The 21,307-nt window shown below is 56.2% G+C and overlaps 2 protein-coding genes across 3 annotated transcripts; one reads left to right on the plus strand and one right to left on the minus strand.

The window, feature by feature from the left end:
• Positions 1–2,207: 2,207 nt before the first annotated feature.
• Positions 2,208–4,142, minus strand: Fam187b (family with sequence similarity 187 member B). Its single transcript, XM_069999016.1, has 2 exons — positions 3,412–4,142; positions 2,208–2,637 (listed from the first exon to the last, which is right to left on the minus strand). Exons 1-2 carry the CDS (start codon positions 4,140–4,142, stop codon positions 2,247–2,249), a joined length of 1,122 nt encoding a protein of 373 aa, XP_069855117.1. The 3' UTR covers positions 2,208–2,246.
• Positions 4,143–5,682: 1,540 nt separating this feature from the next.
• Positions 5,683–20,496, plus strand: Lsr (lipolysis stimulated lipoprotein receptor). Of its 2 annotated transcripts, XM_069998605.1 has the most exons (10): positions 5,683–6,102; positions 7,803–8,147; positions 11,594–11,713; positions 14,356–14,415; positions 14,913–15,059; positions 18,669–18,833; positions 18,942–18,998; positions 19,103–19,234; positions 19,434–20,056; positions 20,150–20,496. In XM_069998605.1, the coding sequence occupies exons 1-10, from the start codon at positions 6,009–6,011 to the stop codon at positions 20,183–20,185; spliced, it is 1,779 nt and encodes a 592-aa protein (XP_069854706.1). In that variant the 5' UTR covers positions 5,683–6,008; the 3' UTR covers positions 20,186–20,496. The 2 variants fall into 2 exon arrangements, with proteins under 2 accessions (XP_069854706.1, XP_069854707.1); XM_069998606.1 differs by lacking the exon at positions 14,356–14,415 and having other exon boundaries at positions 5,684–6,102.
• Positions 20,497–21,307: the final 811 nt, after the last annotated feature.

Genomic DNA, 21,307 nt, shown 5'->3' on the forward strand with positions numbered 1-21,307 from the left:
CCTCCCCAGCCAGAGCCAGGGGCAGTGTGCTGTTCTTGGGCTGACACTCATGTAATCTTGGCACTTGCTATTTGGGTCCCTTTGTGGGCAAACCTGGGTTGTGCCAGTCCTAGGGTTTGAACTCAGGCCCTGACCGCTGTTCCTACGCAGCTGTTGCAGCTCAAGGCTGGTCCTCTATTACTTGAGCCACAGCTCCACTTCTGGTTTTATTGGTGCCAAGTTGGATTTTCCTGCCCAAGCTGCCGTTGAACTTCAATTCTCAGATCTCAGCCTCCTGAGTAGCTAGGATCACAGGCATGAACCAAGGATGCTTGGCTGACTTTTGGCTTTTTGGTAGCTTGTTGGAGATCAGTTTCCCAGACTTTCCTGCCCAGGTTGATCTTAAGATGTCAGTGCCCTGAGTAGCTAGGATTACAGGTGTAAGCCACAGTACCCAGTCAACTGTAGCCTGCTGCCTTCCCTCCCTCCCTTCCTTCCCTTTTTTCCTTTCTGCAATTTGATGTGATTACATAAATTTCACAAATTTCATGGTATAGTGGGATAGTGATACTTAAAGTCACAAACACATTCTAACCTTCATGGGGCAAATTGTCTTTATCATGGTTTAAAAAGTTTATGAATTCTATTTTATTTATTTATTTTTTTGTCGGTCATGGGCCTTGAACTCTGGGCCTGGGCACTGTCCCTCAGCTCTTTAGCTCAAGGCAAGCGCTCTACCACTTGAGCCACAGCGCCACTTCCTATCTCCAATAAACCACCAGTGGTTTATTGGAGATAGGAGTCTCCCGGTTTTTCCTGCCTGGACTGGCTTTGAACCTCGATCCTCAGATCTCAGCCTCCTGAGTAGCTAGGATTACAGGTGTGAGCCACCAGCGCCCGGCTAAGTTTATGAATTCTATCTTTGACAATAGTTATTTCTTCCACATCGGGTGATTTGTACATTTCTTTCCTTTTGCATAGTGTCAGCTGTTCCCTCTTTCCCACTTGTTCCCTCCCTCCCATCGAGTTGCTTAGTTCGTTTTGATCAATGTCCAGTGCAGCTGATGGGTCCCGCTGTTGTATGTTTTTCCCTGATTCCCTCTAGTCCTGTGTCCTCCTCCTAGTTTCCCTCTGGTGTGCACATATATACCATAATATACTATCTATATGGTCAGCAGCATGGGGTCATTTAGTAATGATTCGACCAGATGAGTGGAGGTCCTTTGTTTCTCGAGTCATTTACTTTGTCGTATCCCCTTATGTTTTGGATTTAACATCTACTTATCAGGGAGAGTATGTGTCATTTGTCTCTTTGCTCTTGTCTTACCTCACTCAACATGATTTCTTCTAGTTCCATCCATTTCCCTGCGAATACCATTATTTTGTCCTTCCTAATGTACAGCCTCTTTCTTAAACCCACTGTCTCAAGGACAAGGACAGTAGAGGGAGACAGAACCCTAGTCCCCGGCTCCACCCTGGGCCCTGATGGCTCTCCCTACTTGTCCTGTGCCCCCTCCCAACTGTTTCCAGGTCTGCCAGCCCAGCCAGACTCACCAAACCCAAGCCCCAGGGAAGCCTGGGCACGGCTCAGGGTGGGCGGGGAAGAGCAAACCTCAGCTGATACACAGGAATCACCAGGCCAGGCTGTTCCCAGAATTCAAGAATAAGAAATGAAATATTAATACCTTTTCAAATTCATTGCCCTAAAATTTTACTATAATGAAGCAATGAAGACGCCAAATGGAAGAGTCTCCTAGAGAAGAGGGGCCTCTGCAGAATAAGATCGGTTCTACCTTCACCCTGAACCAGACAGGGCTCCAGGATTCCCGGAGACAGAGACACCTGCAGGAGCCAGTGGTCTCTGAGAAAATGCGCATGAGCCTCTGGCAGGCCAAGTCAACAAATAATGAGGACAGTAATGGAACCTATTGCCAAAAAAGTGTTTTAAAAGTCTGTCCAAGCCAGTGGCTCACGCCTGTAATCCTAGCTACTCAGGAGGCTGAGATCTGAGGATCGCAGCTCAAAGCCAGCCTGGGCAGGAAAATCCCTGAGACTCTTCTCTCCAATAAACCACCAGAAAACCAGAAGTGGCACTGTGGCTCAAGTGGTAGAGCACTAGCCTTGAATGAGAAAGCTCAGGGGCAGTACCCAGGCTCTGAGTTCATCCCACCACTGACAAAACAACCCCCAAACCCCAAACCAACAATGAAGAACAGAATGGCAGCCAGTACTGAAGGCCCAGGGCCCCTCTGGCCCCAGGGTTTATTTTATGTCACCAGCACTGCTGGATTGCTTCTTTGGCCCTGAGCGGGGCGCAGGACCTTGAACAACAAACCTAACAAAGCCAGGATGGTCCCCACACACAGGGCCAGCTTCAGCCCCTGGAGGACAGCATCTGCCTGCCCAGCCAGGGCCTCGGCCTCACCCAGCCTCCATGGCTTAGCCTCTGGCCCCGGCCTCCGGGCCTCCAGCCTCTCTGGAGTGACTGGATTGAATTGGGCCACGAGTTCCTGCTCCACGAAGCACGTGTAGGTGGCCATTTGGGAAATCTGCAGCTGCTCACCGCCGGTGAGGGGGGACAGGAAGGTGTGGTTATTTTGGCCAGACAGCTGGCTTTGCCAAGTAACTGGCCTGCCGTCCATCTCCCAGCGTACTGGCCTGCAGAAGGGAACAAGGTTAGCTCCACGCAGCAGGGAGAAAGTGGAGACAGCACAGGAGAGACCCCCCTCCCACTGGGGAAACAGCAAAGACTGATCTCCCTTCATGGAGTCTGGGGGCAGGGGAGACGTGGTAAAATGGGGGGGCTCTTAGAGCTCCACTTTTCCCGTTGGGTGGGCTGGGATCTGATCTCCAGCTTCTTTTGTGTCATCTAAGTCCGCCTCTGAAAAGGGAGATGGCAAACCACATGGCTCATGCCTTGAATCCCAGCTACTCAGGAGGCTGAGCTCTGAGGATCATAGTTTGAAAGTAAGCCCAGGTAGGTTCATTTACAACGAACCAGAAAAAAAAAAAGCTGGAAATGGATGTGGCTCAAGTGGTAGAGCACCAACGTTGAGCACAAAAAGCAAAGCAGCAACAACCAAAACACTGACGAACAGCACCCAGATGGGTGCCAGTGGCTAACACCCAGAATCCCCTTCAGGAGGCTGAAATCTGAGGATTAAAGTTCAAAGCCCGCCCAGGGAGGAAGTTTGAAAAGCTGGAAGTGGAGCTGGGGCTTAACGTGGTAGAGCACTAGCCTTGAGCACAAAAACTCAAGAGACAGTCAGTGCCCAGGCCCTGAGTTCAAGCCCCACCACCGCCATCACCAACAAAAATAACAACACCCAGGTTCTGAGTTCCAGTCCCAGGACCGGTATCAAGGGGAGCTGGGGGGGGGGGGGGAGCTGGGAGGAGGGCCCCAGGGAGGGCTGTAGCCCCGCCGGGGGTCACCTGTAGATGGACGCCAAAGGGCAGCTGAGCCACAGGTTCGAGGTCAGCCTGCCCAGCGGGTAAATGTCGAAGACGAAGAAGGGCTGGTGTGTTTCTTTGGGGAAGACACAGGGCGTGTGGCAGGCCTCCACCTGCAGCTCGGGCTGTGCCCGGGGGTACGACAGCCTCCGGTCCCCCAGGTACAGGCCGCAGGCCGTGGGGGGCTCGGGGGGGTCGTGTATGTAGCAGTACCCCAGGCGCTTGCGCTCGCCGGGCTGCCCGCAGCGGTTGCAGTCCTGCCAGGGGCCCCACTGGGTGAAGATCTCCAGGGCCGCCGGCCCCACCACCAGGGTCTGGTTCCAGAGAGGCAGCTGGCCCAGGCCCCGGTGGGTGACGTGCAGGCCGCTGGCGTCCTGGAAGTCGACCTCGTACTCCACCAGCGGGGTGCCGTCGTCCTGCTGGCAGCGGTAGAGCCCCGCGTGGCAGGGCTGCGGGTTCCGCAGCTGCAGGCCGCCCCCGGGCAGCGGGCTGAAGTGGGCCAGGGGGCTCAGCAGGGCCAGCTGCTCCCCCCAGACCGACGTGAAGTACCACCGCGCCCGGTGGCTGTCACACTGCAGGACCACGTCGTTGCCCGACACCAGCGCCCGGCGGCACAGGCCGGCCCGGGGGCATCTCACCAGGGTCTGCGTCCACACGGCGCCCGCCGCCAGGCTGAGCCACAGCGCGGCGCCCAGCGCGGGCAGCCAGGCCATGGCTGCTGCCGAGGCTCCGCCCCGCCTTGTGACGTCACCGCGGAACCTCCCGCCGCCGCCGCCGTCAGCCGGCCTGGGGGAATTCCCAGCCTGGGGGGGGGGATTCCCTCCGTCCCCACTGGCCGTCAGGCCGGAAGGGCTCCCGGACGACGGCGCCCAGGCCTCGGGTTCAAGCCCCACGACGGACAAAAAAAGAACCAGAGGAACAAAACATTTTTCTGGTGTTTTTGGCCGTCGTGGGGCTTGAACTCGGAGCCTGGGCGCTGTCCTCCCCCCCCCCAGCCTCTTCCGCTCCAGGCGAGCGCTCTACCTCTTGGGCCACAGCGACACTTCCGGTTTCCTGGTAGTTCATGGGAGGTGAGGCTCACGGACTTTCCTGCCCCGGGCTGGCTTTGAACCGCGATCCTCAGATCTCAGCCTCCGGAGTAGCTGACAGTCCCTGATACTCCCCTCTCCAATTAAGCAGCAAAAGGACAGGCTGGAAGCCAGGTCTCAACGGCTCCTATCTGTCATCCTAGCTACTCAGGAGGCTGAGATCTGAGGATCGCGGTTCAAAGCCAGCCCGGGCAGAAAAGGCCGTGAGACTCTTATCTCCAATAAACCACTAGAAAACCGGACGTGGCTCAAAGTGGTAGAGCGCTCGCCTTGAGCTGGAGAGCTCGGCATCAGCCAGCGCCCAGGCCCCGAGTTCAAGCCCCACGACCGACCAAAACAAATCAGTAAATAAATAAATTCCACCCTGGTCTTCAAATCCTAGTGGCCTGCGGGAGTCAGCATCCGGGAAGGTGGCTGAAATCGACTGGGCCCAGCCGAGGGCGGGCGGGGGTGGAGGGGCAGAGCTGGGGGGATCCCCGGAAATGCCTGGGTGAGCGCTGCACCCTCCGCCTGGAGGTTCTCAGGACGCTGTGGGCGGGCGCCGGGGCTCAGGCCCGCGCCTTTCCCAGGCCGGCCGCGGCTGCACTCCCGCCGGCCGCCGCCAGGGGGCAGCCGCGCCGCAGCGCGAGCGCTCGGGCTGCGCGCAGGTGGAGAGGTCCGGGGCCGTCCGGGCGGAAACGGATCCCGGGTCCGGAGGGGATGGGGGGAGCGAGGAGCGGGAAGGGGGGGAGGGCGGGGACCGGAGGCCTGACCCGGGGAGGGGGTGAGGCCGGCCCCGGGGCTGGGCCACAGGGGACCACAGTGCTCTCCCCACCTCCACCCCCCACCTCACCCCGCAGCTCCCGCGCCCCGCCCTCGGGGCGCACCTGGGCGGCCCCCGTGTGTGCGCGCGGGGCGGGGGGGGGCGAGGGGAGGAGCGGGCTCCCCTCCACAGGTGAGCCGCGTCCGCCCAGCGCTCGGTCCCCCCCCGATCGTCTTGGACGCCGGGAGGAGCAGAAGTTGGACTGGCGGTGGGAGGGTGGGTCCAGGGTCTCGGTGGCGCCGCCCTCCGCCCACCCTCCCCTCCCCCTCCCGGGGGCGGTGCACACCTGGGCAGACCCACTTCCGGGGCGGAGCCGGGAGCCCCGCCCTCCCCAGCCCCCCCAGGCCCAGCCCTTTTAATGCCTTGTGTACCTGGGCCGATCCATTTGCCCCGGAGGCGCAGGGGGTGGCCCGGTCCCCCAGGACCTCCCCCTCCTCCCGTTTCTTTCCCACCCTCTCCTGAAATAAGTCTGGAAACTTGCGGGTGCCCCGCCGCGTTTCTCTTTGTTGAAAGTTTTTCCCAGGGCATCCCGCCCGGGGCTCGGGACGGGGGAAGGGGATCCGGAAGGGAGGAGCTGGGCGCCCCCCTCCCGGCCTCGGTGCGCCCCTCCCGCGGCCTCGGCGGCCTCCCCTTTCCCCCTGGTGACCCCGCTTTCTTCCCGGTGCCCGGGACGCGCCCCGCAGGTGGCGATGGCGCCGCGGCCCGGCGCGCACTGCTGTAGGCCCGGCTCCCGCCCGGCCGCCGCCGTCCTCCTGTGGCTCTTCCTGAGCACCTGCTGTACAGGTATGGGGGGGCTCTGTACAGGATGGGGGGCCCGGAGGTGGGGTGCCGGGACGGTGGGTGGGCCGGGGAACTTCCCAGGGACTCCGCACCCGAGGAGGGGAGTTGGGCAGGTGAGGAGTTGGGGGGGGCGCAGAGTTCGCGCCTCGGATCTGCTCCCTCCTCCACCCCCAGGAATTGTAGGGGTCCTCCCCCCACCCCCGGCCTCTCCCACAGTGTTCCCAGAGGCTGCAGGAAGTTCAGATCTGGAGCCCCGAAAGCTGCCCGGGTTTTAGAGAGAAGAGTATGTGTGGGGTGTTTTGTGGATTAGAAGGGGTCGGTCACACAAAAGGCTGTGGGGTTGGGGGAAGAGGGGTTCTCAGGCGCACCCCGGGGTTTCTGAAGTGTTGGGGTAACGGGGAAGAGGCCGCCAGCCCCACCCACCCCCGGGCTCCGCGGGCGTCCGTGTAGTCCCCACCTGATGTGGTATCTGTGCGTCAGTCGGCCGGGAAGGACCTCTGGACCTGAAACCAGCCCGCCCGCCTCTCCTCTGGATCCTGAGTCGGCTTGAGGGAGGAAAGGGGGAAGTGGGGACATTTTTCTTTGTCTAACAAAGCGCATTTAGGGGTGCGTCGGAGCTGACTTCGGGTGGGGCATTGGAAGGGGGAGGCTGAGGGAGAGGTTGGGGGCGGGCTAGGAACTGGGACCACAGAGGAGGGGTGAGCGGGCAGGGGAGGGGGCTCAAGGCACTGTGGGATGTGTGAGATGGATCCTGCTCTGTGTGTGTGTGTGTGCCGCGTGCGTGTGTGTGTGCGCGTGCGCACGCACACCACGTTTGGGGCTTGAACTCAGGACCTGGGCATTGTCCTTGAGGTGTTGTTTTTTTTTTCCATACAAGGCTGGTGCTTTGTCACTTGAACCACAGCTTCACTTCCAGCTTTTTGTGGCTCTTGAGAAATAAGACTCTCACGGACTTTCCTGCCCAGGCTGGCCTTAATTTATTTTTTGCCAGTCCTGGGGCCTGAACTCAGGACATGGGCATGGTTCCTGAGCTTCTTTTGCTCAAAAGGCTAGCACTCTACCAGTTGAGCCAGAGGGCCACTTTTGGCTTTTTTTGTGTATGTGGTACTGAGGAATCGAACTCAGGGGTTTATGTGTGCTAGACAAGCACTATACCACTGAGCCACCTTCCCAGCCCCTGGCTGGCTTTGAACTGAGATCCTCGGATCTCGGCCTTCTGGGATGACAGGCAGGAGCCACAGATAACCAGGCGTGACAGGCCATTTTTCAGCACCCATGGGGACAACGGATCCTGAGGATCAGTGGATGCTAAGTGCTATAGAAAGTCATTCCCAAGTGTCAGGCAGATGACAGCAGGTGACAAAGCCTCTTACTCATTGGTATTGAAGTGACTTCCTGATCTCTCAGCCCCCTCTGCTGGTGTGTGTGTTTTTTTTCTTCTTCTCTTTTTGTTGGACTTGCACTCAGGGCCTGGGCACTGTCCCTGAGTTCTTTTGCCCAAGACTAACTCTCTACCACTGAGCCACAGAACCACTCACGGTTTTCTGGTGGTTCATCGGAAATAAGAATCTCAGAGACTTTTCTGCCCGGGCTGCCTTTGAACCTGGCTTTGAACTACGAATCCTCCAGATCTCAGCCTCCTTAGCAGCTAGGATTGCAGGTGTGATCACCAGTGCCCATCTTGATGTTTGTTTTGTTCTCAGTTCCAGCCAGCGCCGTCCAAGTGACTGTGTCGGACCCATACCATGTGGTCATCCTCTTCCAGCCGGTGACGCTGCCCTGCAGCTACCAGATGGCCGCATCTCTCACGGCACCCATTGTGATCTGGAAATATAAATCGTTTTGCCGAGACCGCATCGCCGATGCCTTCTCCCCGGCCAGCTCAGACAACCAGCTCAACGCGCAGATCGCGGCCGGGAACCCCGGCTATAACCCGTATGTGGAGTGCCAGGACAGCGTGCGCACCGTCCGGGTAGTGGCCACCAAGCAGGGCAATGCGGTGACCCTGGGGGATTACTACCAGGGCCGCAGGATCACCATCACCGGAAGTAGGTGACCCCGGGGTTGGGGTGGCATGGGAGGCCTTCTGGGGATCTTAAAGCCAGTTCTGGCTTTTTTGTGGTTCATTGGAGATGAGTCTTACAGACTTTCCTGCCCGGGCTGGCTTTGAACTTCAATCCTTAGATCTCAGCCTCCTGAATAGCTAGGATTACAGGCGTGTGAGCCACCCATGCCTGGCTTCTCCATGCCAGCGCCAGCGTGCTGGAACTGGCTCCCTGCTGGGCACAAAACTGCAGAGCTGGATAAGGCTGGATGTAGGGGGAGACAGAGGGGGCCTGCATTGTCCAGAGCCCTCAAAGCGTCTGGGTCTTCCTCACTCTCTGATGGGAGCTGCGCCAAAGGCCGTGCTAGGTAAACAGCCATTGTGTCTCTGCCCTTTTCCGGAAACCCTGTAGCCATGATGTTTCCTCCTCTTCCACTTTCATTGTGGGGCAAGCACTTATAAGTGCTGTCCCTAGAATTGCCCACCATCTTGGCTTTAAGAGTAAAACTCGCCTGTTCATCCTAGGTACTCAGGAAGCTGAGATCTGAGGGGTCACGGTTCAAAGCCAGCCTGAGAAGAAAAGTCCGTGAGACTCTTATTGCCCATGAACCACCAGAAAACCAGAAGTGGTGCTGTGGCTCAAAGTGGTAGAGGGCTAGGCTTGAGCAAAAGAGCTCAGGGACAGTGCCCAGGCCCCAAGTTCAAGCCCCAGTATCAACAGCAAAATGCTCACATAATTCCAGGAAAATCAAATAGTGTCTTTCCACTCAGGGTGGGTCCTGGCCCCCCTTCTGTAGTTGTGGGGTACCCATGACTTCAGAGGCTCTGTATCCACTGACTAGCACTGGAGTAATCTTGGTACCTCTGAAAGTATGGGGCCCACCTCTCACATGTGGAGGGGAGGAAATTAGAGCCTGGAGTCGTGGGGGCCTTATTTCTTCTGTTCCTGCCCAGACCAACATCTGTTCCCTGTGCTTAAAACAACTGCTTGTGCCAGGAGCTGGTGGCTCATGCCTGTCACCCTAGCTACTCAGGAGGCTGAGATCTGAGGATCTCAGTTCAAAGCCAGCCTGGGCAGGAACAGCCATGAAACTCTCACCTCCAATGAACCACCAGAAAACCGGAAGTGGTGCTATGGCTCAAGTGGTAGAGCCCTTGCCTTGAGCTGAGCAGCTGAGGGACAGCGCCCAGGCCCAGAGTTCAAGCCCCAGGAACAACCAAAACAAAACAATTGGTGTGAACTTCAGAGGCAGCTCAGGGAGCAGGAACTGGGTGTCTCCCTTGCAGGAAGGATGGGGGCCTAGGGCTCAGGATTGAGCCAAAGAAGCTCACAAGCCATGCTTCACACCGGGTGGGGGAACACACACAAAAATACCGTGTAGGCCAAACCCTGATGCGTGAGACTTGCAGAAATATTGCAAGACTTCCTTGCTTGGAGACTGGGGTTGCTGTCAGATCTGAATCATTGCTTGCTGTTGTGTTGGGGGGGTAGGGTAGAGTGAACCTAGATCTTCATTGGTACCCCTCTTTAACCCCCCCCCCCCAGCTAGGGACAGAGTAAGCTAGAGATAGCATGGCAGCCAGGAGAGCTCCCCTGTCTCTAGCACATAGTGCTCAGTGCCAGTCACCTCCCGGTGACCTCCTTCCGCCAGTGCCATGGACCCATCACAGCCCAGAGCAGAAAATGTGGGTGATCCAGGCCACGGTGCCCTGTGCCCACTGACAGACTGTAAGAGACCCAGGTGGGAAATGAAGAGGCCAAGGGGGTGCTGCAGAAAAATCTGGAGTATGGCAGGTGCCAGTGGCTCATGCCTGTCATCCTAGCTACTCAGGAGGATCATGGTTCAAAGCCAGCCCAGGCAGAAAAGTCTGTGAGACTTTTTTTTTTTTTTTTTTGCCAGCCCTGGGGCTTGAACTCAGGGCCTGGGCACTGTCCCTGAGCTTCCTTTGCTCAAGGCTAGCACTGTACCCCTTGAGCCACAGCACCACTTCTGGCTTTTTCTGTGTATGTGGTACTGAGGACTCGAACCCAGGGCTTTCATGCATGCCACTGAGCCACATTCCCAGTCCCAACTCTGTGCGATTCTTAACTCTAATGAGCCACCAAAAAGCTGGAAGTGGAGCTGTGTCTCAACTAGTAAAGAGTGCCAGCCTTGAAAGAAAAAAAGCTTAGGGACAGTGCCCGGGCCCTGAGTTCAAGTCCTATGATCAACAACAAAAACAAAGGAAAAACAGAAAAAGAGTGGTTCTGACTCTGTGGAAATTGCTGGGGTGTTTTAAGTCTTGTCCTGGATCTCCCCACCCCCACTCTGCCTGGACCTAAGCAGAGTCACCAAGCAGATGCCATCAGCCCCGGCTGGTGCGCTGGAGACATTTATCTGATGAGGTCCTGAGGAGTGGAGAGGAAGCCGGATGTACTGCGGGACTTTCATTAGCGGGGTAATGGGCAGGCTCGCCTGGCCTGGGGCTGCCGCGGCCCTGGGCGTCCCCAAGCCCAGGACTGACCTAGAATGTGGGGACAGAAAGGGAGGGTGCAGCAGGAACTCTGGGAGACTCCTACGCTTCACCCTTGCTGCCCTCCCCGCCCATTTGCCCATCTCCCTGTTATCTGGGACCTGACCTAGTTGATGCTGTCTCCTTGCTGGGAACTCCCTCCACCCCCCAAAACTGGCTGTGTGTGTGTGTGTCTGTGTGTGTGTGTGTGTGTGTGTGCGCGCACGCATCAGTCCTGGGGCTTGAACTCAGGGCATGGGAACTTTGTCCCTGAGTTCTTTTGCTCAAGGCTAGCGCTCTACCACTTTGAGCCACAGTGCCACTTCAGTTTTCAGGTGGTTCATTGGAGATTAGAGTCTTAACTGAGTTTCTTGCCTGGGTGGCTTTGAACTCTGATCTTCAGATCTCAGCCTCCTGGGTAGTTAGGATGACAGGTGAGAACTGTTGTTCCCATGCATCCCTCCCACCCCCAGCTGGATTTTTTTTTTTTTGTAGTAGTTCAAGTTCATTGTCTAGAAGCAAGCCTGCTTGGTTCCCTATTTATTTTATCTTATTTTTTTATTGGTCGTGGGGCTTGAACTCTGGGCCTGGGCGCTGTCCCTCAGCTCTTCAGCTCAAGGCAAGGGCTCTACCACTTAAGCCACAGCACCACTTCCAGTTTTCTGGTGGTTTATTGGAGATATGAGTCTCAGGGACTTTCCTGCCCAGGCTGGCTTTGAACTATGATCCTCACATCTCAGCCTTCTGAGTAGCTAGGATGACGGGCGTGAGCCACCGGCGCTCGGCGGTTCCCTATTTTTAATTTCCACAGGATTCATTTGAACAGTCAGGCCGTATCCTGCCTCTCTGGCCTGTGCGTGCGTGCGTGTGCATGTGTGTGTTGGGGGGCTCAGGCCCTGTTGGGAATTGTCCCCCTGAACCCTCAGATGTCCTCACCCTGTCTCCTTCCACCCCCAGATGCTGACCTCACCTTTGAGCAGACGGCCTGGGGGGACAGCGGGGTATATTACTGTTCGGTGGTCTCAGCCCAGGACCTGGGTGGAAACAATGAGGCCTACGCCGAGCTGATTGTTCTTGGTGAGTGGCCCCCAAGGGCCCTGGGGACAGGGCCTGACTTCTGTCCATTCCTGTCCACTGTCTGTGCTGCAGCTCTCTCGCTTTGCTGCCCCCTCGTGGTGTTGCCAGTCACTGGGATTCTGTGTTAGCCAGCACCCCAGGCAGGGTCCCCTCCGCCCACCAGCACTGTCAAGGAGAATCTGGGGAAATCACCCCATTTTAGGCAGACATGTGATCAGAGTTGATCCTTGTACAGATCAACATGTCTCAGTCCCCTGGATGAAACGGGGATGGGCTTGGGTAATCCCAGCTACTCTGAGATCTGAGAATGGCCATTTGAAACCAGTCCAGGCAGGAAAGCTCATGAGAAGCTTCTCTTCAATTAAACACTAGAAAATTGGAAGTGATGCTGGGGCTCTGGTGGTAGAGTGCTAGCTTTGAGCTATAAAAGCCCTAAATTCAAGCCCTGGCACAAGATAAGCAAAGTAAAATTGGGGCATTTATGTAAGACCTAACAGATCCTCTGGGAAACTTTCAGTCCTGAGATTCCTTCAATTCCTGATACAATGTAAACACAAAGGAAACAGTTATTACAATGTATTTCTGGAGGGGGGGTGGGGTGGGAGCTCGGCTCAGGCAGGAAAGGCCTGCCTAGCAAGTGTAAGGAAGTTCCAACCCTAGTACCAGAATCCCCCCCACCCCCAAATAGGCTGGGTCCAGTAGCTGACACTTGACATCCTACCTACTCAAGAGGCTGAGACCTAGAGGACTAAAGTTCAAAGCCAGTTAAGGCAGAAAAAAGACTACATATGCAGCAAAAATGAACTAGCAAAAATGCTGGCCTGGAAGCGTGTCTCAAGTGGTAGAGGCACAGGATGTGAGGAAAAAACGCTGAGAACCTGAGGCCCTGAGTTCAAGTTTCTGTACCAGAAAAGACAAAGTTCAAAGCCAGCTTGGGCTGCATATGGACTTGGTGTTAAAAAAAAAAAAAAGCTGTGTGTGCATGTGTGCGCGTGTGCGTGTGTGTGTGTGTGTGTGTGTGTGTGTGTACTGGGGCTTGAATTCAATGCTTGGGTGCTGTCCTTAGCTCTTCTGCTCAAGGCTGATGCTCTATCACTTGGCCACAGCTGCACTCCTGGCTTTCTGGTGGTTCATTAAAGAATCTTAACGGACTTTCCCTTCCAGGGCTGGCTTTGAACCTCAGTTCTCTAGATCTCAGCCTCCTAAATAGTTAGGATGAGAGGCGTGAGCCACCAGCACCCAAAGTGTTTTCATACCCCACACCCCCTGCTGTGGAGGGCTGAGGGCAGACCTGGGAAGAGACTGGCGCCTTCTGCCCTGGCCCCGGGGCACCATGCACCGCACCTACACACACACAGCAGCTTTGCTTTTGTCCTCTGGGTACTGGGTAGATTTTTTTTTTCTTTTGTCTGCTGTGGGGCTCGAACTCAGGCCTGGATGCTGTCCCTCAGTTCTTCAGCTCAAGACGAGCGCTCTACCACTTGAGCCACAGCGCCACTTCCTGTTTTCTGGTTGTTCTTTGGAGATGAGAATCTCATGGCTGTTCCTGCCCAGGCTGGCTTTGAACTGAGATCCTCAGATCTCAGCCTCCTGAGTAGCTAGGATTACAGGTGTGAGCCACTGGTGCCCAGCTCTTTTTTTTTTTTTGGGGGGGGGTTTGGTTATATGTGAAGGATTGACCCCCACCCTATTACACCAGATATGCACAGACTGTTTGATGCAGGTGTGACATTCCACCCGAGTCTGGCTGTACACATCCTATTGTGAGTCCAACCGGAAGCCCCCACTTCCCCAGACCTCAGGGCTTTTTCAATAACCTGTCTGTCTCCTTGCTCAGATCCCATGAAAGCCTAATTCCAACCCCACCTCCTTGCACAACTCGGATCCTGTGGGAAGGCTGTGGCCCCTCACGGCTCCTCAAACATTGCTAGCCTGTTGAGACTGAGTCCCGTCTTTCTACCTTTTTCCATTTTTCCTAACGTGCAATTTGTCTAATACACCGGAAATTAAGCAAGAAGAGAAGTCCAGGCGCCGGTGGCTCACGCCTGTCATCCTAGGTGCTCAGGAGGCTGAGATCTGAGGATCGCGCTTCAAAGCCAGCCTGAGCAGGAAAGTCCATGAGACTCTTTATTGCCACTTAAACCAGCAAAAAGCCAGAAGTGGCGCTGTGGCTCAAAAGTGGTGGAGCGCTGCCCTTGAGCCAAAGAGCTCAGGGATAACGCGCAGGCCCTCAGTGCAAGCCCCAGGACTGGCAAAAAAGAAAAACACAACAAACAAAATTTTGTTTAGTGATTGTGTTATTTTCAAGAGACTTCAGTATTATATATGCGTTCTCCCTTCCCCCCTCCAGATTTGAAAAGCTTGAACATTCTGGCAGAATCTAAGATGGTCCCTGCCATGTATGGGCTGCGCCGCCTGGGTTAGAGCCCATGCGAGAAGCCAGTCCTGGGGTCACACTGTTGGGGACCCCATGAGAATGTGTTTGGGGGTCAGGGAGAGCAATGTGCCTCTGGCAGCATGGAAGGTGGCCAGATTCCCCCCCCCCCCCACTGATGAGGCCAGAGGAAGGGCATTTCCCCTGGGGCGGGGTGGCCTGGCTGGCTAAGGCCAGCATAATCTGTCTTTTTCTTTTGTCCCTCCAGGGAGGACCTCAGGGGTGGTGACTGAGCTCTTACCTGATTTTCGGGCGGGGCCCATGGAAGGTATGGGGGTGGGGGTGGGGCTCGTGGCGTCTACTAAAGTTGGATTTCTCTCTGGAGTCCCCTGAACATTCTGTCTTTGGTATTCACCCCAACTTCATCGTCTCTGCTCGCGGTAAACCCTCTTCCCTTCCCCTAACCATACCCCATACTTCTCCTGGCTGGCCGAGGGCCTGGGGTGCATACAGTTTCTTGAGTGACTGGCATTCCTCCCCCTGCCGTGCCCTGTTCTCCAGGGGTGGATGGGGCCATGGCTCTCTGTCGCCTCCTGCAGGCCGGTCTCTCTTCTGCTGTGTCCTTGTGACGCCCTCCTGTAACATGGAGGAGCCAGCCTGCGTTGGAAGGGCATGGGTTTTAGTGGTGAGGGTAGCAGGTTTTCTAACAGCTTTGCAAATAGTCCTGCTGGTTCTGTGTGTCTGTCCCTGGCCATTCCTGTCCCTTCTGTCCTGGTCTCTTTGCAGGATCTCTTGGATGAGGGCCCACTCTCTTCTTGCTTACAGATTGGCTGTTTGTGGTCGTGGTATGTCTGGCCGCCTTCCTCGTCTTCCTCCTCCTAGCCATCTGTTGGTGTCAGTGCTGCCCGCATACCTGCTGCTGCTACGTCAGATGCCCCTGCTGCCCGGACAAGTGCTGCTGCCCCGAGGCCTGTAAGTGCCCGTCTCTTGCACCCTCTATTTGGCCTTGGTGCCAGATTTCACCTGCCACTCCTACTCCTTGCCCGGGGGTGGGGTGGTAAGGTGAGCCCAAGGAGAACCAGGCCCAAAGGACTTCTTGGGTTAGGGCACCATGGTTTAAGTGACAGAGCGTCTGCCTAGCAAGGGAAAAGTCCTGAGTTCAAATCCAAGTACTGCCCCCTCCCCCCCAAAAAAGGAGAACCTGCTCATCATTTATTTACTTCAACTTTGATTTTTCATTTTGTTTTTGAGGTTTGTGTTGTTTTGTTTTTGTTCCTAGGCTTGAACTCAGGGCCTAGGTGCTGTCCCTGAGCTTTTGTGCTCAAGGCTAATTAATGTGCTACTACATAAAGCCACAGCCTCCATTTCCAGCTTTTTCTGTGATTAATTGGAGATAAGAGTTTCACAGGGACTTTGCTGCCCAAGCTGGCTTCAAACCATGATCTTCAGATCTCAGACTCCTGAGTAGTTAGGATTACAGTCATGAGCCACCGGTGCCTGGCCCTGTTCTTTTTTTTTTTTTGGGTCTGGTCATGGGGCCTGAACTCTGGGTCTGGGCACTGTCCCTCAGCTCTTCAGCTCAAGGCTAGTGCTCTACCACTTGAGCCACAGCGCCACTTCCGGCTTTTTTTTCTGCTTATGTGGTGCTGAGGAATCAAACCCAGGGCCTCATGCGTGCAAGGCAAGCTCTCTACCACTGAGCCACCTTCCCAGCCCTGGCCCTGTTCTTTTAAGAGTGTAATTTCAGCCTGCGCCGGTGCCTATAATCCTAGCTACTCAGGAGGCTGAGATCTGAGGATTGCAGTTCAAAGCCAGCCCGTGCAGGAAAGACCCTGAGACTCTCATTTCCAATAAACCACTCAGAAAACCGAAAGTGGTGCTGTGGCTCAAGTGGTAGAGCGCTAGCCTTGAGCTGAAGAGCTGAGGGACAGCGCCTGGGCCCAGAGTTCAAGCCCCATGACCGACAAAAAAAAAGAGTGTAATTTCAGCCAGGCACTGATGGCTCAGAATAGGACACACTGGGCTATCTCCTTCCCTCAGAGAACACACTAAACAAACAGGCACCAGGTGGTGGTAACTCACATCTGGAATCCTAGCTACTCAGGAGGCTGAGATCTGAGATTCATAGTTCAAAGCCAGACTGGGCAGGAAAGTCCTGTGAGACTCTTCATCTCCAATGAACCACCAGAAAACCAAAAGTGGAGCTGTGGCTCCATGTGGTAGAGCACTAGCCTTAAGCACAAAAGTTCAAGGACAGTGCCCAGATCCTGAGTTCAAGCCCCATCCCCACCACCACCAACAAAAAGCGTGTGGGAAGAGAGTATATCCAACAGTCTTAAGATATTCACAAGAAAGTAAAATCCCCTTTAAAAATCAAATGTTTGCCAGGTACCAGTAGCTCACAACTGTAATCCCAGCCACACAAGAGGCTGAGCTCTGAGGATCATAGTTCAAAGCTAAGTTTCTGAGCAGAAAATATTTGTGAGACTTATCTCCAGCAAAAAAGCTAGGTGTGTTGCCGGGCGCCGGTGGCTCACGCCTGTAATCCTAGCTACTCAGGAGGCTGAGATCTGAGGATCGTGGTTCAAAGCCAGCCCGGGCAGGAGAGACCGTGAGACTCCTATCTCCAATAAACCACCAGAAAACCAGAAGTGGCGCTGTAGCTCAAGTGGTAGAGCGCTCGCCTTGAGCTGAAGAGCTGAGGGACAGCGCCCAGGCCCAGAGTTCAAGCCCCACATGGTAGAGCATGTGAGCCAAAAATCTGGGCAAGGGGCTGGGAAGGTGGCTCAGTGGTAGAGCACTTGCCTTGCATGCATTAGGCACTGGGTTCGATTCCTCAGCACCACATAAGCAAAAAAAAAAAAAAAAAGCCGGCGGGGCTGGGAAGGTAGCTCAGTGGGTAGAGCGCTTGCCTTGCATGCATGAGGCCCTGGGTTCCATTCCTCAGCACCACATAAGCAAAAAGAAAAAAGCTGGAAGTGGCGCTATAGCTCAAGTGGTAGAGCGCTAGCCTTGAGCTGAAGAGCTGAGGGACAGCACCCAGGCCCAGAGGTCAGGCCCCACGACCAGACCCCCACCCCCCCCCCAAAAAAAAAAAAAGCTGGGCAAGGATCTGAGTTCAAGTACGTACACACACACACACACACACCCTACACACCCAACACACACACACACACACACACACACACACACACACACACACACACACACACACACACACACACACACACACACACACACACACACACACACACACACACACACACACACACACACACACACACACACACACACACACACACACACCCTACCTTTTCACAGATAAGGAAGTTTATGGCTGAACCTTAGGCCTCCTCTCACACATAAATCTTTTCCCAGATAAGGAAGTTTATGGCTGAACCTAAGGCCAACTCTTACTTTTTCTACTCCAGGCCCACGCTCTTGAGCCACAGCTCTACTTGCAACTTTTTTGCTGGTTACTGGGAGATAAGAGTCTCACGGAATTTCCTGCTGGGGCTGGCTTTAAACAGATCCTCAGGATCTCATCCTTAGGAGTGGCTGGGATTACAGGCATGAGCCACCGTCCCTCCCTGTTATTTCTAATGCCCACAGGAAGTAGCAGCTACCCCCTGCTAATTATACCATGGCAAGTCACTTGAGATAATGAAGGCTTTCTCCTGGGTGGAGTTGAGCGCTGAAGTGTTCAGCTTCTAAATGAAACTAGGGGCGCAAGGGAGCCTGGCTGAGCCTCTAGAGTCCTCAAGAGGAAGTGATTTGCATAAGCCAGTGACCTTGTCCTAAGCCCAGCCACCAAGAAAGAAAGACCTAGCCTCCCACCTTGGGGAGGAAGGAACAGAAGGCTTTGCCCTTGAGCTGGGGGGGGAGGAGGGAGGGAGGAAGCTGGTGGGTGCTTGGGGGGGGGTGGCTAGGAGTTGGAACTAGGGGACAGGGATGGGCCCAACACGGGGGTTACTTGCTGTAGAGGCAGCAGTGACCCCGGCCCCTAAAAGCACAGAGGCTGGGAACAGCCACTGTCTTTGGATAATGTCTTACAGTAGCAATTGCATGGGCAACAGTTTGACTGGCAAATGGCAGAATGCCATTGGAATGTCCAGCCAAAGTGTGTGAAGCGAGCTGGGGGGGGGGGTGAGCTCCCAGTGCATACCCCGCCCCTCCCCTTTCTGAAAGCTCCAGGAGTCACATAGGCGAGGGCTTGGGAAGCCAGCGACCCTTAGCCTTATGGGGTACTGCAGACATCGGTAGGAACGGCATATTCTCCAGATCCTAGCACAGCACAGGGCAGCTTGGCTCCTGGATACTTTTTTTTTTTTTGGTCCTGGGCCTTGAACTTGGGGCCTGAGCACTATACTTGAGCACCTCTTAGCACTTGAGCCACAGTGCCACTTCTAGCTTTTTCTGAGTAGTTTATTGGAGATAAGAGGCTCACAGACTTTCCTGCCTGGCTGGCTTTAAAACCATGATCCTCAGATTCAGCCTCCTGAGTAGCTAGGAATGACAGGCGTGGGCCATCGGCTGCCCAGCCTTCCTGGCCGCCTTCTCATGCCCGTTGTGTGCCCTCAGTATACGCCGCAGGCAAAGCAGCCACGTCAGGGGTCCCCAGCATCTACGCCCCCAGCATCTACACCCACCTCTCCCCGGCCAAGACCCCGCCCCCACCGCCTGCCCTCATTCCCATGGGCCCTGTCTACAATGGCTACCCTGGAGAATTTGACCGGAACAGCTCAGGTGAGGCCTGGGGGTGGGGTGGGAGGGGCTGGGCCCTGGCAAGGGAGGCTGGGGATGGAAGGTCCTGCTCCAGCTGTACCACCCTCAGCAGCCATCCTCTCCCCGCAGTTGGCCATGGCTCCCATGTACCATTGCTTCGAGACACAGACAGCAGTGTGAACTCCGGTGAGAAGCTGTTATCCTGAGGTTGTCTACAGGGAGGGGCTGGGACCCCAGCCATCCTCCCAAGCCAATCGTGTGTGTCCCCCTCCTCCCTCTCCTGTCCCCAGAAGTCCGTAGTGGCTACAGGATCCAGGCTAACCAGCAAGATGACTCCATGCGCGTCCTGTACTACATGGAGAAAGAGCTGGCCAACTTCGATCCCTCTCGACCTGGACCGCCCAATGGCCGTGTAGAGAGGGGTGAGCAGCACCCCTTTCCAACCTGGGGTCTGAAGGAAGAGGGGGAAGGTTGTTACACACCTCCGGTATGGTCCCTCCTTCCCTCCTGTGGTCCCCAGGTAGGGGAGGGGCCAGCGGATGGATCATTCTTGCACAGTACCCACCCTCCTGTGCCCCCCCACACCCCTCCCCATCAGTGACTCCCAGTCCTCCCTTACAGCCATGAGTGAAGTCACTTCCCTTCATGAAGACGACTGGAGAGCCCGGCCTTCCAGGGGTCCTGCCCTCACCCCGATCCGGGATGAGGAGTGGGGTCGCCACTCCCCCCGGAGTCCCAGGAGATGGGAGCAAGACACTGTCCCTGAGCACCCAGGGACAGGGGGCCGGGGGGCTGGACGGCCTCGGGCTCGGTCTGTGGATGCCTTGGATGACTACACCAGGCCCAGCTCTGCTGAATCAGGGAGGAGGTCTCCCCCAAACAGTGGGAGGAGAGGCCGGGCCTATGCACCCCCCAGGAGCCGCAGCCGTGATGATCTCTACGACCCAGATGACCCAAGAGACTTTCCACCCTCGAGGGATCCTCACTACGACAATGCCAGGTCCAGAGACCGTCCTCAAAATGACCTCAGGTCCCGCCATCCCCGACCCCGAGAGGATGGCTCCAGGCCCAGTGATCCCCAGTATGATGGACGGCTAATAGAAGAGGCCTTGAGAAAAAAGGGGCCAGGGGAGAAGAGAAGGCCTTACAGGGAGGAGGAGGAGGAGGAAGGCTACTACCCTCCCGCTCCTCCTCCATACTCTGAGACAGATTCTCAGGCTTCCAGGGAGCGCAGGCTTAAGAAGGTGAGAGCTCCCCCCTCCCAGCTCTGGGTCCCTGTGGGTGACCCCTCTTCCCCTTCCCACCCAGCTCACAATCTTCTTTCTCTCTTTTTGCAGAATTTGGCCCTGAGTCGGGAAAGTTTAGTTGTCTAATTTTTTTTTTTTTTTTTTTGGTGCCGGTTCTGGGACTGAACTCAGAGCCTGGGTGCTGTTTCTGAGCTTTTTTGCTCAGGCTACGTTCTACCACTTGAGCCACAGCTCTACTTCTGCCTTTTTTGTCCAGGCTGGCTTTGAACTGCAATCCCCAGATCTCAGCCTCCTGAGTAGCTAGGATGACAGGTGTGAGCCACTGGTGCCTGGCACTTTTGTGTGTGTGTGTGTTATGTAGCTTTTGTATATTTTTTTTTGAGAATATTTGATGAGGTTCTTCACCACCTAAGTCGAATAAAATTTACAAATCACAAGTCTAAGCGTTTTAAGTTTTGGCTGCATTGGGTGAGCCCCAACCCCTAAAAGCTGCTGTGTAGGTGCGACCAATGAAGGCCATGTCCAGTCTGCTCCCACAGGCTGAGTGAGGGGGGTTCCCCTAAAACAAGAGGAAGTCAAGCGTCCCCGCCCCCCCCCCCCCCCCCCCCCCCCCGTCGGTCTGCATGCATCCTGCCGGCTGCTGCACAGGCTGACTACGTATGCCCCCCCCCCCACGCAGCCGTGGTCCCGCCCCCAGCGCGCAAGCCCGGGCCCCGCCCCAACGTGCGCATGCGCCTAGCCTTGCGAGCCCTGCGCCGTCGCGCACGGGCACTTGGGTCATCGGGGACGCGCAGGCGCGCTCCTCTCCACCTCATTCACTCCCCCCCCTCCCTCGCCGACCTACTTTACTCGTTCCAAAACCCCGGATGTGCCTCTCTGGCCTTTCCCGCCGCCACCTTTCCCCCCCACCTCCCTCCCCATTCGGTTCCCATCACCACCTCAGGGTGTCCCGGAGTTCCAGCCGGGCCCGCGTTCCAACCCGCAGGCAGCGCGCGCCGCGGGGGGCGGGGGGGGTGGGCCTGGGGGTAGGCCCGGCCCCGGGTCCGCGGGATCCGTGACAGACAGCGTGCGTGCGTGCGTGCGCGCTCCCGGAAGCGGCGGGGGGCCGCCCCGCCCCCGCCCCGCGCGCACGCGCGCACGTCCCGGCCCCGGGCTCGCGCCGCCGCCGCCGCCGCCGCCGCCGCGCGCGCGCAGCTCCAGTCACAGAAGAGAGGAAAAAAAAAAAAAGAGGGGGGGGGGTTAAAAAAA

Source organism: Dipodomys merriami, unplaced genomic scaffold (genome assembly GCF_024711535.1).
Source record: "Dipodomys merriami isolate MVZ:Mamm:240054 unplaced genomic scaffold, mDipMer1.0.p SCAF_52, whole genome shotgun sequence".
NCBI classification, from domain to species: Eukaryota; Metazoa; Chordata; class Mammalia; order Rodentia; family Heteromyidae; genus Dipodomys; species Dipodomys merriami.